The sequence below is a fragment of the Cucumis sativus genome, chromosome 1, assembly GCF_000004075.3.
Source record: "Cucumis sativus cultivar 9930 chromosome 1, Cucumber_9930_V3, whole genome shotgun sequence".
Lineage (NCBI taxonomy): Eukaryota > Viridiplantae > Streptophyta > Magnoliopsida > Cucurbitales > Cucurbitaceae > Cucumis > Cucumis sativus.
In genome coordinates, this window is record NC_026655.2 from 26,811,915 (window position 1) to 26,824,232 (window position 12,318).

At 32.9% G+C, this 12,318-nt stretch overlaps 1 protein-coding gene across 2 annotated transcripts; it reads left to right on the plus strand.

Annotated features, from left to right (window-relative positions):
* Positions 1-2,294: 2,294 nt before the first annotated feature.
* On the plus strand, positions 2,295-12,100 carry LOC101215534 (stomatal closure-related actin-binding protein 1). 2 transcript variants are annotated; one of them, XM_011661779.2, is made up of 13 exons: positions 2,295-2,677; positions 3,309-3,627; positions 4,432-4,560; positions 5,509-5,601; positions 7,044-7,184; positions 7,662-7,730; positions 8,049-8,132; positions 10,267-10,447; positions 10,578-10,694; positions 10,830-10,888; positions 10,966-11,100; positions 11,217-11,366; positions 11,698-12,100. In XM_011661779.2, the coding sequence occupies exons 2-13, from the start codon at positions 3,346-3,348 to the stop codon at positions 11,740-11,742; spliced, it is 1,485 nt and encodes a 494-aa protein (XP_011660081.1). In that variant the 5' UTR covers positions 2,295-2,677; positions 3,309-3,345; the 3' UTR covers positions 11,743-12,100. The 2 variants fall into 2 exon arrangements, with proteins under 2 accessions (XP_011660081.1, XP_011660080.1); XM_011661778.2 differs by having other exon boundaries at positions 2,296-2,677; positions 3,329-3,627.
* Positions 12,101-12,318: the final 218 nt, after the last annotated feature.

The window sequence follows — 12,318 nt, forward strand, 5'->3', positions numbered from 1 at the left end:
ATTAAGTATAAATGAAGATAATAAAATGTGTAAAGTAAGAAATATTAAAGTCTTTTCTTTAATTTTTTTACCTACAAAATTATTTAAAAAATATATGATTTCACATTTACAATTTCATAATTTCAAAGGAAATATAATTTCGGTGGATATTTTACCCTTTAATTATAATTTTTTATAATCTTACTTTAGTGACAATTTTATCATTCACATAATTTAGGGTTCGTTTGGATTGAATTAAGAACAAAATGTTTTTCAATAATACATTTCCTTTTAAACACTTTTTTGGAGATGAATTTAAAATTTAAACACTTAATGTTTGGTTAAACTTTTTTATAAGTGTATATGTGAATTTGGTTTTTAAAGATTTCTCCAAAATAGATTATTTTATAAATAATTTTCTTAAATGCATTATTTTAATTTTTCAATACTACCATTTTTTTCAAAATAGTTTTTTTTTGGAAAAACTAAACATTTTAGAATCTCAACCAAACACATCCTTAACGTTTGTGGTCATTTTCACATTCAACTAGATAAAAGTTACACTATGTTAACTTTTCGTATCCTTATTTAAAAAAAAAAAGTTTTGATCTCATAACTGATATTAGTTAACGCTCTATGTTATTTGATATTAGTTAACGCTCTATGTTATTAGGGTCATAATGTAACTTTTCCATCTTCCATAATTGTTATTACATAATGCTATATGTTATTACACAACTAACAACCTTTCTATCTTCCACTTTATTTGGATATATATTGATTAGATGTAAATAAATGAAATTTGAATTGGGTAAACAAATTAAATTCATTTTCCACTAATTACACTGTGAATATAAAAATGATATAAATATGAAAAATATTGAAATGAATGTCCCGATTTCATAAAGTTAAGTTAGAACTATAATTTTTTCATGTGTATCACACGTGTTGTTTACTAGTATGTACAAAGTATAATTTAATAAGTGGAAAAGTAACGCAATTATATAAACATAAATAAGAGGTAGATTAACATTCATAATCATGTCTATCAACGTTATATTAAATGAAGCATACAAAATAGTGTAACAATATATATATGATGTCATTGTTTGAGTCTTCATTATTGATGTTATATATACAACATTTATGCTTTCTAGTTTCTTCTATGTGGATTGAGCCTCCACATCAAGTCAATTGTTCAAATTTCTACTCCTTTCAACAAATAGTCTTTGATTTTGTTTTTAAGTGGTTAGTTGCAAAATCTAATTTGGAAAAATCTTACTTCAATAAATTTATGATGTATTTATTGGATTATTATTGATTCATTTATTTATTTTTCTAATTTTAAACAAATTATAATTATAATTTTAAACGCATATTTATATCCACGCTCATTTGATCTAAGTTCTTGGTTCATAGTCATTGACCTATTTTAAATTTAATTTTACTCACAAAGATAGTATTCTTCTAAAAGAAATAACTTAATTTGTATAACTTCTTATACTTTATTGATAAGTGAGTTCTTAAATATTTTACATCTATATTTATTCTTTTTTTAGAAAAAAAACAATAATCTTATAAGGACATATTTTATCGTAATAATTAATGTTTTATCTACTAATTTTTTATTGAAACATTTTTCTAACAACTAAATGTCTAGTATTTGTTTTGTCACACGAGCACTTATCTTCGTGCAATATCCTCTCATTACTTAAAAAAAGAGAAAAAATATGTCGCATGTCAAATTATAATTAGATAATTTAATATGATTAAATATACAGATGATATTTTTTTAAAAAAGTTGTATTCTCCCTAGCTAATATTTGCTTCACCTTTTATTAAGGGGTTTTTTTTTTCTAAAAGAAATTTATGAATCTAAATTAATTTTTATAAAAACAAATTAGGATTTTAAATCTAAATTTATCTAAAGGTGAGTTATTTGGTTTCCATTGGTATCTCTTTGTTCTCTCTTTTTTGTTCTAATAACTAACCCTTCTTGTCAAGATGTCTTCACATACCCATTTTTTTTATTTGTTTAAATTAAGCTATCTTTTATATGTTTTTTTCGAAATTGAAATATTATTGGATTTAATAGTTTGAAATTGAAATTTAGATTATAGTTTTAATTTTGAACTTTGTTAGGAAACTAATCATATAGTTAAAAAAGTGATTATCTTTTATTATGATCATTAATTTTGAGGTTAGAGGTTGGATTTTGGTTAATAAATAGATGATTAGAAGAAATGAAAAAAGTTAACGAAACGGGAAAACCAAGGAGTGAGAATAAAACGGGGAAAGAGGGAAGTGGTCTGTAGTAGAGAAGAAATAATGGTGAGGAGGACCCGCCATAGCCAATGAGTTTTAAGTTTAAAGCATAAGCATATGACTCCACACTTCATTTTCTTCGTCTTCTCTCACTCTTTCATCCTCTTCCTTGAACACCCATTTCCCCCAAATTAATAACACAGGCCAGCTTCTCTTTCTTTCTCTCTCCATTCCTGTCGCTTTTCAAAAAGCGAACCAGCTACTTTTCTCTCTCTCTCAATACCTCAATTAATATTATTCCGTTTTTCTTCCTCTGTTTGGTAATCGAGTCCGAGGCATTCTTCTTCTTCCGTATCTGATCCGAGAATCATAGAGCCTCGAAATCCCTACCCCCACTTATTTTGATTTCTTCACAGAGTATTTTCAGTCGTATGTAAGTCTAAACTTCAACCTTTTCTTTTTGTCTTTAGTTTTTAGCTTTTTTTTTTTTTTATGGGTTTTCTTCTTTTTGTTTTGGGTTATTGTTTTTGCGAATTGGGTTTTGGGTTTTGTTGCTTATGTGCTTCTTGGTTGAGACTTTTTGTGTTTTGGGTTTGATTTTGATCTTCAATTCTAATGGTAAATTACTGCATTGTTTGCACCTCATCGTGTTTTTTATTGGTCAATTTTGGCTGCCAATTGGGTATTTGTATTCGTGTTCTTTGGAATGGCTGCTTTCTGTGATGGGTGCTTGGTGCTTATTAAAATTTATGAAAATAGAGAACAACATTAGACAATTATTAATCAATGAATTTTGTTGTTTTCTAGCTAGAGATTTTTTTTTAAAAAAAGTATGAGATTCATTAGACGTCTCTGAAAGAATGATCGATCCTACAAAGTTAAGCTAGATAGTCCTTACTGAGCTCGATATTTTATCAGCTAGTTTTATTTACCTCTTTTATGGCATATCTTTAGGAAAATTGTTTTTGAACATTGCCCTAGAAATAATTTTATTGTTTAAGGGAGTTCTTTTTTTTTTTTTTTTTGTTTCATTTGGTTATTTGTTTGCTCTGGTGCCGTAACAGACCAATCTGTTGGTTTACAGAGCAACTCGGCTAAAAAATGACAAGGATTAGCCGTACTTATAGTGACACAATGCAAAGAGAGGGTGTATCAGCTGTATCAGCTGATGTTATATTTGCTTCCAGTCGGTTTCCAAACTACAAGATTGGACCTAACAATCAGATTGTGGAGGCTAAAGATGATCCCAAAGTACTATCTATGAAGGAGGTTGTTGCTCGCGAGACTGCTCAACTGTTGGAACAGCAGAAACGCCTCTCAGTTCGAGACTTAGCCAGTAAATTTGAGAAGGGTTTGGCTGCTGCTGCTAAGTTATCAGAAGAGGTTAGATTTTTTCCAATGATAAGTTTTATTTCTATCAAAACAAAACAATTCCTCCCGCTTGTCCATAATTGGTTTGTAAGCTAGATATCTATTTTTTGTATTGCTTACTTACTAGCAGGTTAGCTTATCCTGTTCAATAAAAGATTGAAAGTTAAACTACAAGTTTGGCACCTGATTTATTAAAAATTCATGGATGTTTGAAAATGAAAAGTGAAAGTTTTATAGGAGATAGAATTCAGTTTTGTGTTTGGCAGGTCAATGAACATTAAATATTGGAAAAGTTGAATGACCCAAGTGACAAAAAATTGAAAGGTTAGGATTTGATGTAGAAATCTGTTAGACACTCTTAAATATCATGATTGTATTAGACACAAAATTGAAAAAGCTTGGGAACCTGTTAGATGTACTTTAAAGTTTAGGGATCTATTCTAGACACAACCTTCAAAGGTCAGGGATAAACTTGTTATTTAATCAGAATGAGACAGATACTCTTAAAACTATCTTCTTTTAATTCTTAGGGGTTAATTATTCTGCATCTCATATAAATGAATAATAAAAAAAGACTTCCTCTCATACTTAGCGTAGATATTATACTTCCTTTTGATATCAAATTCTTGTTAATAGTTTTATATTTACTTGATTCATTTCATTTGCATGATTGGTCCAAATTGAAAAATATGGATCAGTTCTCTTTGGTGAATTCTTCTTTCATAGATCTATTTCAATCACTAGCTAGGTAAATCTGTAATTGGTTATTTATACGAAAAATGCTCCAATTATAATCTTTTTATTTGTGCAATTCAGGCTAGACTAAGAGAGGCAGCTTCACTGGAAAAACATGTTCTATTGAAGAAGCTTAGGGATGCACTGGAAGCATTAAGAGGACGTGTTGCAGGAAGGAACAAGGATGATGTAGAGGAAGCAATTGCAATGGTTAATTTTATGATTGCCTAGTTGATGTCCTTTCAGAACATGCTTTTGGAAATCTTGTACTATAATTTTATCTCGGGTGAAAATTATGGTTATTAATGCTTTATGAGCGTGCCTTAGACTTGCAATACTTAGTCTTAGTTCAGCAACCAGTTAAAATTAGTTCAATAGAAAATTATTGGCCGCTTGTCCTATTTTAACTTCTCTTGGCTAAGTAAGTGTCAACTTGAACTTCACCTGGGTTGATGCAATACAATATTTGGGCCTGCCCTACTATGCCGTCATTTGTTTGCATAGACTGCATATTTGTACTGGATATTTTTTATTGCTTATTATAGTTTTAAGATTTCTCGGCCAAGTCAGTTAGAACATGATTTTTTAAAGTAACTTTTCAGGAAGGTTGCACAGCTTAATAGATACTGGGGGAAAAAGGTGGAGGAATCCCTTGAACATTTTAAAGTTCAGGGACATAACAAAAGCCTTATTAGGTTTTGTGTCCTAAGCATTATACTAGCTCGTGATTTGATATTCATTCAGATGCATTTAGTAGTTGTGTACTTGTAAGGTAGTTGGCCATGTAACATGAAATAGTTCTAATGATAAGAGTTATTTGGCTTAGGTTTTAGGTTTGTGTATCATACATTGAAATCTATCTACTCTTGAATATCTGTGATTTTGCATAAGGGTCATGAACACACTGATTATGTGATTGTTGGGTTGAAAAACATGAAAAATAATATTTGTCCCTATATGGTAGAGTAGGTATCTTTTTGTTATATATATATAGGCTGCCAACGGATCTGTAATAAGTACCAAACTCGCAAGGAATTTCTTCTATTCCTTTATTATTTAAGCTTAACCTTTCAGTTCCTTATGTGCAACGTTGGTGCTCCTGATGCCATCTCTGAACTCATGCTTAATAATTGGGGTGCTTGATTCTGCTTCGTGCAGGTGGAAGCATTAGCAGTTCAACTTACTCAGCGAGAAGGGGAACTAATTCAAGAAAAGGCTGAAGTGAAGAAGCTAGCCAATTTTCTTAAGCAGGTTTGTTTAGCGTTCTAATTAAATTTTGGGTGATATTTTCCATATCTTAGAAAGAGCATGTATTAAATTCCAACTGCTACTTTTTCTTGTTTTTTTTATTAAATAGCTTTATGATCAATGAAATATACATAAAGGGGTGAATACCGAAAGAGATAGGGGCGTTTGCAAAATAGAAAAAAAAATTTATGATAATATGACTTGTGTCATTACATTTTCTAAATTGCAATAGTAGCAAATTTAAAAGCGGATAGCCATTTGATCTATCTAATTACTTGTCATATTTGCATTATGCAAAAAAGAGGTGCTATGGACTGTTTTTTTCTAAATTTTTTTGTCATCTGATGCAATTTCCCAAAGAGCTACGTAGTCCCATAATATTCCTCTTTGGAGCATCTCTTTCTCTCTTGCCCTCTTTAAGCAACTTTGGAGCACCTCTTATTTCCAAGTAAATTTTCGAAAACAAAAACAAAAAATTACAACGATGTCATTTTTTTTCGTATGGAGATGCAACCAATAAATTTACTTCTTGATGTTGGTAGTGCTCAACCAAGGACATTAAAGACCAAAAAAATCAAAACATTAATAGTTACCCAAAGAGCGAGAAAATCCATAATGTTTACATTTATGTAGGATTGGTTAATTCCAGCCTGGGTGATTTCCTAAAAGATGCTGAATTAAACAAGCTTTATTTATCTACTGCATATTTGTGGACTTCTATTTCCTCAATTCTATTCTTAATTAAATGATGGACAGATATAGCTTCATGACTAACTGTTTAAGAAAAACCTCTTGAGAGAAGTCGACTTTGCAATCATGCATGCTGTTTAGTTATAGGTTATTTTTTTTTTTACAATTTTTGTAATTTTATGAACATGGAATTGTAGTGTGTTTAACTTATACTGGTTGATCATGTAGGGATTTGAATCTCCGATAGTTTTTGGACATGTGTTAAACAATTGCTCAATGTTTTACTTAAAGTGCTTAATGGTATTTTAGATAGTAGTTAATGTTTTAAATTGAAATTGTAATGGGCTTTAAAAGAAATTTGAGAGGAAAATATTAAATTTGAGTGTGAAACTCATCATACTTAAGTCTTTTAACTTTTAGCATATGGCTGCAAGAAGATTATTGATTTTAAAATTGTATAAGAAGTTTAATTAATTATTTTATTTCAAGATTTTGGTCTTGAATTTTATTTGATTTTAAATTTGTATTAGAAGTTGAATTAATTGTTTTATTCTAAAATTTTGGTTCTCAATTTTATTTGATTTTAAATTTGTATAAGAAGTTGGATTAATTATTTTATTTTAAAACTTTGGTCTTGAATTTTATTCAATAATTCACCGTAAGGGATGGTCTTGAATTTTATTCAATAATTCACCGTAAGGGATTTCCTTTCACATCTTTCTGTTCCTCTATTGAGAGTTTGTAATATTATGTAGGCTTCAGAAGATGCTAAGAAACTTGTCGATGAGGAAAGAGCTTTTGCACGTGCAGAAATTGAAAATGCAAGAGAAGCAGTTCAGAGAGTGGAAGAAGCCTTACAGGAACATGAACGAATGTCTCGTGCAGCTGGGAAGCAGGTTTCTTCTTTTCAATTATTGTGTATTCCTAATCTTGTTGGTGTTACCCTTTTAGAATAAAATTTAATAATATACACATATATACACATATACACATATACACATATATATGAATAAAGAGACTTGTTTCCTTTCCGAAAAAACATATATATTCACATATATATTCAACCAAACAAAAGAATGTAAGGGGCCAGGGTAGAGAAAACCCTTGCCAAAGAACTCTACTACTTGATCATCCTTCAATCAAAGTTGATTAAAAAAACAAGAAAACTGTGGCTAGAAACAAATTTCTTAATTAGGGCACCCAACAAGAGTTGCTGACCTGTCCTGTTGTCTATTTCTTCTCTACTAGAGGGGGGAAAAGAGAGAAGAAGCTACAGCCTTTCTTATCTGATTATATGGTGCATCGTCGTTGCTGGTTCTTGTTTCCTCTCTATTTTCAATAGCTTATCTAGCATAATTCATCAACGTGTTCAGGACCTGGAGGAACTAATGAAGGAGGTTCAAGAAGCTAGAAGGATCAAAATGCTCCATCAACCAAGCAAGGTCCGCATTCTTGATGCTGTTATTATCGTACAATTTACCTTATTTCTCTTCTAAATTAATTTACATGACATATTTGATCCTTGGGTATGCTGACCAAGATGGACTCTCTTTGTGGTCATTTTAAGTATGGATAAATTTGATACCGTGTTCTTCACATACTTTTGTGCACATTTACGCTGTCTCATAAAAAATTGTTTTGTAAATTTTGTGATTAATACAAAATTTCTACCCCCCCCCCCCCCCCCCCCCCCCCATTATAGTTATATATATATGTCTCTGTGTTGTGTATTTTTACCTCAAAGACTTGAGCATATGCAGGTTATGGACATGGAACATGAGCTTCAGGCATTGAGACTGCAACTTGCCGAGAAGTCTAAGTATTCCATACTACTTCAGAAAGAAGTAAGTTTGTCATCTTATGACCTGAACAATTTCCATTTCTGATATTTTTTGTTTTCTCTTTGCTTAATTGTTTTGGAAGAATTGCATGTGGCCTTGAGAGTGATCCTTTTGTATGCAAGCTTTTACTGGGGTGAAGCATGTTTCTAGTTGTAGCAGTTAAAGAGATCTCTACATTGCAGAAAACTGTTTTCCTACAATTGCCCAAAAAATGCATTTAAGTTAGATAATGGAGGAAAAGTGCTTCATATAACCGGCTAACAGGAAGTCCCAGCTCATGAGAGTGGTCAAATTGTTGAATGACAACAGGGCCAAAAGGATACAGAATATTGGGGTAGGGGAAGAGCGAAAAGGATCCTATGGAAAAGCATTGCAAAGACTATACCAACGTGGGAGTGCATAGTACTGCTTGACCAATCCTACGTCCTAGGGATGAAGGGCTGGGAGGTACATTTTGAAGCCACCCCCATTGCAGTGGGAACCTCAACTTGTCCTACTAGAGCTTAAAATTCAGTCATGTAGTGGCCATAGAACTACTGAACACCCAGTAGGGTGCACCTGAGCTCTATGCAACATCATTCCATCCCACAAAAAGGTTCCCCTTTGAACTGTCCCAGAACCATGTTGCAAACCTCAAAATAACAAGAGGCAGCCAGCTAAGAAAGAAGATCACAAAAAAGCAAAAGACTTGAGACTTTACTAATCCTTAGAACCCGACATTAGTGTCCTTGAATTGATGGATAAGTAGATAAATACTCAATTTGCCTTTATAGGGAAAAGAGTCCTGAAATTTACGAGACTTGGTCCACCCATGAAGCTGCAGCCAGCAGGAGGCAATCCAAGTATTTTTTGCAAGAATGTTGTGTTAATTTCTCAAAAGTAGGCAATAGAAGTTCTCTTTTAGAAATAGTTTTGAGTTCACAAAAGTAGGTATCGTTCAGCCTAGAGGTTGTAGTAAAATGATCAAGTAGTCTTTGCTCCACCTACCCATTAGTAAAACGGGTCATTTTTTGTGGATAATTGGCACTTTTGAGTGCTTAGAGGTGTGAATCGGTTTGGGGAGGAAGTGTGGTCCTTGTAAGGTTCCAGTATGCAAGGATTTTTATGCAGTTCTGTGTTGTGCCACGCTAGGTTCAAATGAAAACATCAGAAACACCTAGTTAAAAGAGAGATTCTTCAATGTTGTGTTTCCTATCTCTAAATTATCCTCCTTGCAAAGCCACCCTGGTAGCGATTCTCTAACCAAATGAGAATCGGCTCCTCCCCATTACCCATTCTGATAGAAAATTCATGAAGTTTCTCTGTTTTAGAACTGTTAGATTAAATAACTTGGAAAAGGGAAATAAATACAGTGGAATACCATTCTAAACCTACCAAATCAAGATAGGTCTTTTACACTTGGAAAAGTATGGTATCATCCAAGAAGATAAAGATTTATACACCCCCACCCCAGGATATGAATAAGGAAAAGGTTTGTATGCTATGAATATAACCAAAAGGGAGACCTAGTTATGAAAATGAAAGCAGGTAAATCGGGTACTTCAATATTTATGGACATTCACCCCAGGATATGAATAAGGAAAATGTTTATGTGCTGTTAGTATCCTTTGTTTCTTTAATCCCTGCACCAGGTTCTCCATTTTGTAAGCAAAACATTTCTCCCATGCACCTCGTTGAAGAAATTTTAATGGATTATTTGCCTACAATGAAGGCCTAATCCAGAATTTCAGACCATGAAGTACCCTTTTGGTTATAGCAGGAGGCAATAACTTCTACATTTCTTTGTCAAATTTTCAGAAATCATTATCATAAAAGATGATTATTTACCTTATCGGTCTAAAGTAGTAGACTTTGTAAGCAATTGACTTCTTGTGGATAAGAAAAATGTACGTCTTGTTCATAATTGCATCAATAGCACCCCTCAATGCTGTTTTTGCTTCGTTTCCTTCATGAAATTTGCTCTGATCTAAAAAATGTCAATGGCAAGTCTCTCAAAAATCTTATTAAAGACCTTATGCAAATTCAACTTAATGATGTCCAACTTTCATTTTGTTCTTGAAAATATGGATACTGTTTTATTTATTTAAGTTTTTAAATTAATCCTGATCTCTTTTCTTTAAACTATCATATTTTTCAGCTTGCAATAAGCAAGAAGGCAATGGGAGACAACTCCAACTTGTATGAGATAGATGGCACTGAGTCTTTGGGTTCGTATCTTCGCATCCAACCTTCTTGTGATACTTCTCCAGACCTTTCAAAATGCTCTATCCAGTGGTATCGCATAGCATCTGAAGGTGGCAAGAAGGAACTTATTTCAGGTACTCTAGACATATAATTGCTAGGTTTAAGCTGTAATTCAGTTGAAATGCTCGGCATATTTCTTCTCAAGGAGAATTCCCAATGTTTTTTCTCTAATTTTGAGCTGAACTGTTATTATCACATTCGCAGGAGCTACAAAAACCGTTTATGCTCCAGAGCCTTTCGACGTTGGTAAAATCTTGCAAGCTGACGTTATTTTAGACGATCATAGAATCACTTTGACAACCACTGGCCCCATTGATCCAGGTAGTTTAAGAATTATATGTGTATAAATATACGTTGATGCATGTGAAGTAAACAATAATTCTTGTTTCTGTTGCTATAGCTGTTTAGCGCTTGTTGGATTCATGTGACGGAACTAAATCTTGGTTTTTCTAACAGCTGCTGGTCTGGGAAGCTATGTTGAAGCCCTCGTGCGGAAGCATGATGTTGAGTTTAATGTACGTTTCCCTTCTCTTTATGAAGATAAGTGCCAGCTATTTAGTTCATTCCCTTCCTTGTATTTTTTCTATTTCAGGTAGTTCTTACTCAGGTGAATGGAGTAAATAATCCATCAGAATCTATACATTCACTCCATGTTGGAAAGATGAGAATAAAGCTCTGCAAGGGAAAGAACACAATCGCTAAAGAATATTATTCTTCATCAATGCAGGTAATTAAATATTATTCCAAATTTGGAACTAGCTTGTGAACCAATAATAATTGTATCAGTATGGATGTAAACATATTTGCTTAGTTGGTTTCTACTGACACTTGCCTCGGGCTTAGTTATGCGGAGTTCGTGGTGGTGGCAATGCTGCACCTCAAGCATTGTTTTGGCAAGCTAAGAAAGATCTTTCTTACATATTAGCATTTGAATCTGAGAGAGACAGAAATGCAGCCATAATGCTAGCGAGGAGGTTTGCTTTTGATTGCAATGTACGTCCTGCCCACTCTCTATTACATCATGAATAACTCAGTTTTAATTTTAGTTTGGTCCTCCCATCTTACCCTGCCCAGTGCCCAGCCTAAATCTTTACGTCAATAAAAATATTTTATTTGTTTTGGTCTTTGGTTTGATCCCGGCCAAGATGCACCGGACGAGCCATTAAAATTAAAAAAGAGTGCTATTTGTAAAAGTTAAAAACTGATGTAGAGAGAGATTCACCATCATTTATTTCAGTCGCCGGCCGTTGCTTTCCTTTTGCTTCTTGTTTCCCAAGGTAGGATCTTAGGATCTAATAGTTATGTGCATACTCATGTTGAGCAGATCATTCTTGCTGGACCGGACGACCGAGCTCCATCAGCAAACTGATGAACCTCCCTTGTAGATCTACCCTAAATGTAAATTATTCTTAGCTCCCAATACTCCACATTTGATAGTAGAATATGGCATTGAGAACTGTTATTATTGGCTTCCACTTTTTGTTTGTGGTGCTTCTGTTTTCTTCTCCACATCTTTCTTTCCTTCCTAACATTAAGGCATCTTGTTTTTCTGTTTGCCTTTCTGTTTCAGAGTCCTAACAAAGTATGCTCTCTATGACTGAATTTGTGGTTGTGGTTCTTTCAACCAATAGATGTAATGTAACCTGAATTTTTTCGAGTAGTTGTTACTTTACATGATTGATATTTGCATGAGTGAAGTTTTCCAAATGTGGATTCAACAACTCAAATCCAGTGGGTTCGACTCTCATTTCAAATTCCTTTAGTTTAAGTTGTCTCCTTGTTCATTTTAAGTTCGATACAAGTTTTGACAAATGGTATGGAAAAACGTAGAAGGGGTTGTTTTTGTCTGTCCTACAAGAAAGTGGTTACGACACATTTGAAATTTTACATGTCATACAATCTGCATATCTCTTAGTTGTCGATACAGTTGAGCTATGTTTAGTTT

Coding starts and splice junctions, on each gene's coding strand:
- LOC101215534 (XM_011661779.2), top strand. CDS start 3,346: ATGACAAGGATTAGCCGTACTTATAGTGACACAATGCAAAGAGAGGGT. Junction 4,561..5,508: donor TAGAGGAAGCAATTGCAATG/GTTAATTTTATG, acceptor TGCTTCGTGCAG/GTGGAAGCATTAGCAGTTCA. Junction 11,367..11,697: donor GGTTTGCTTTTGATTGCAAT/GTACGTCCTGCC, acceptor CATGTTGAGCAG/ATCATTCTTGCTGGACCGGA.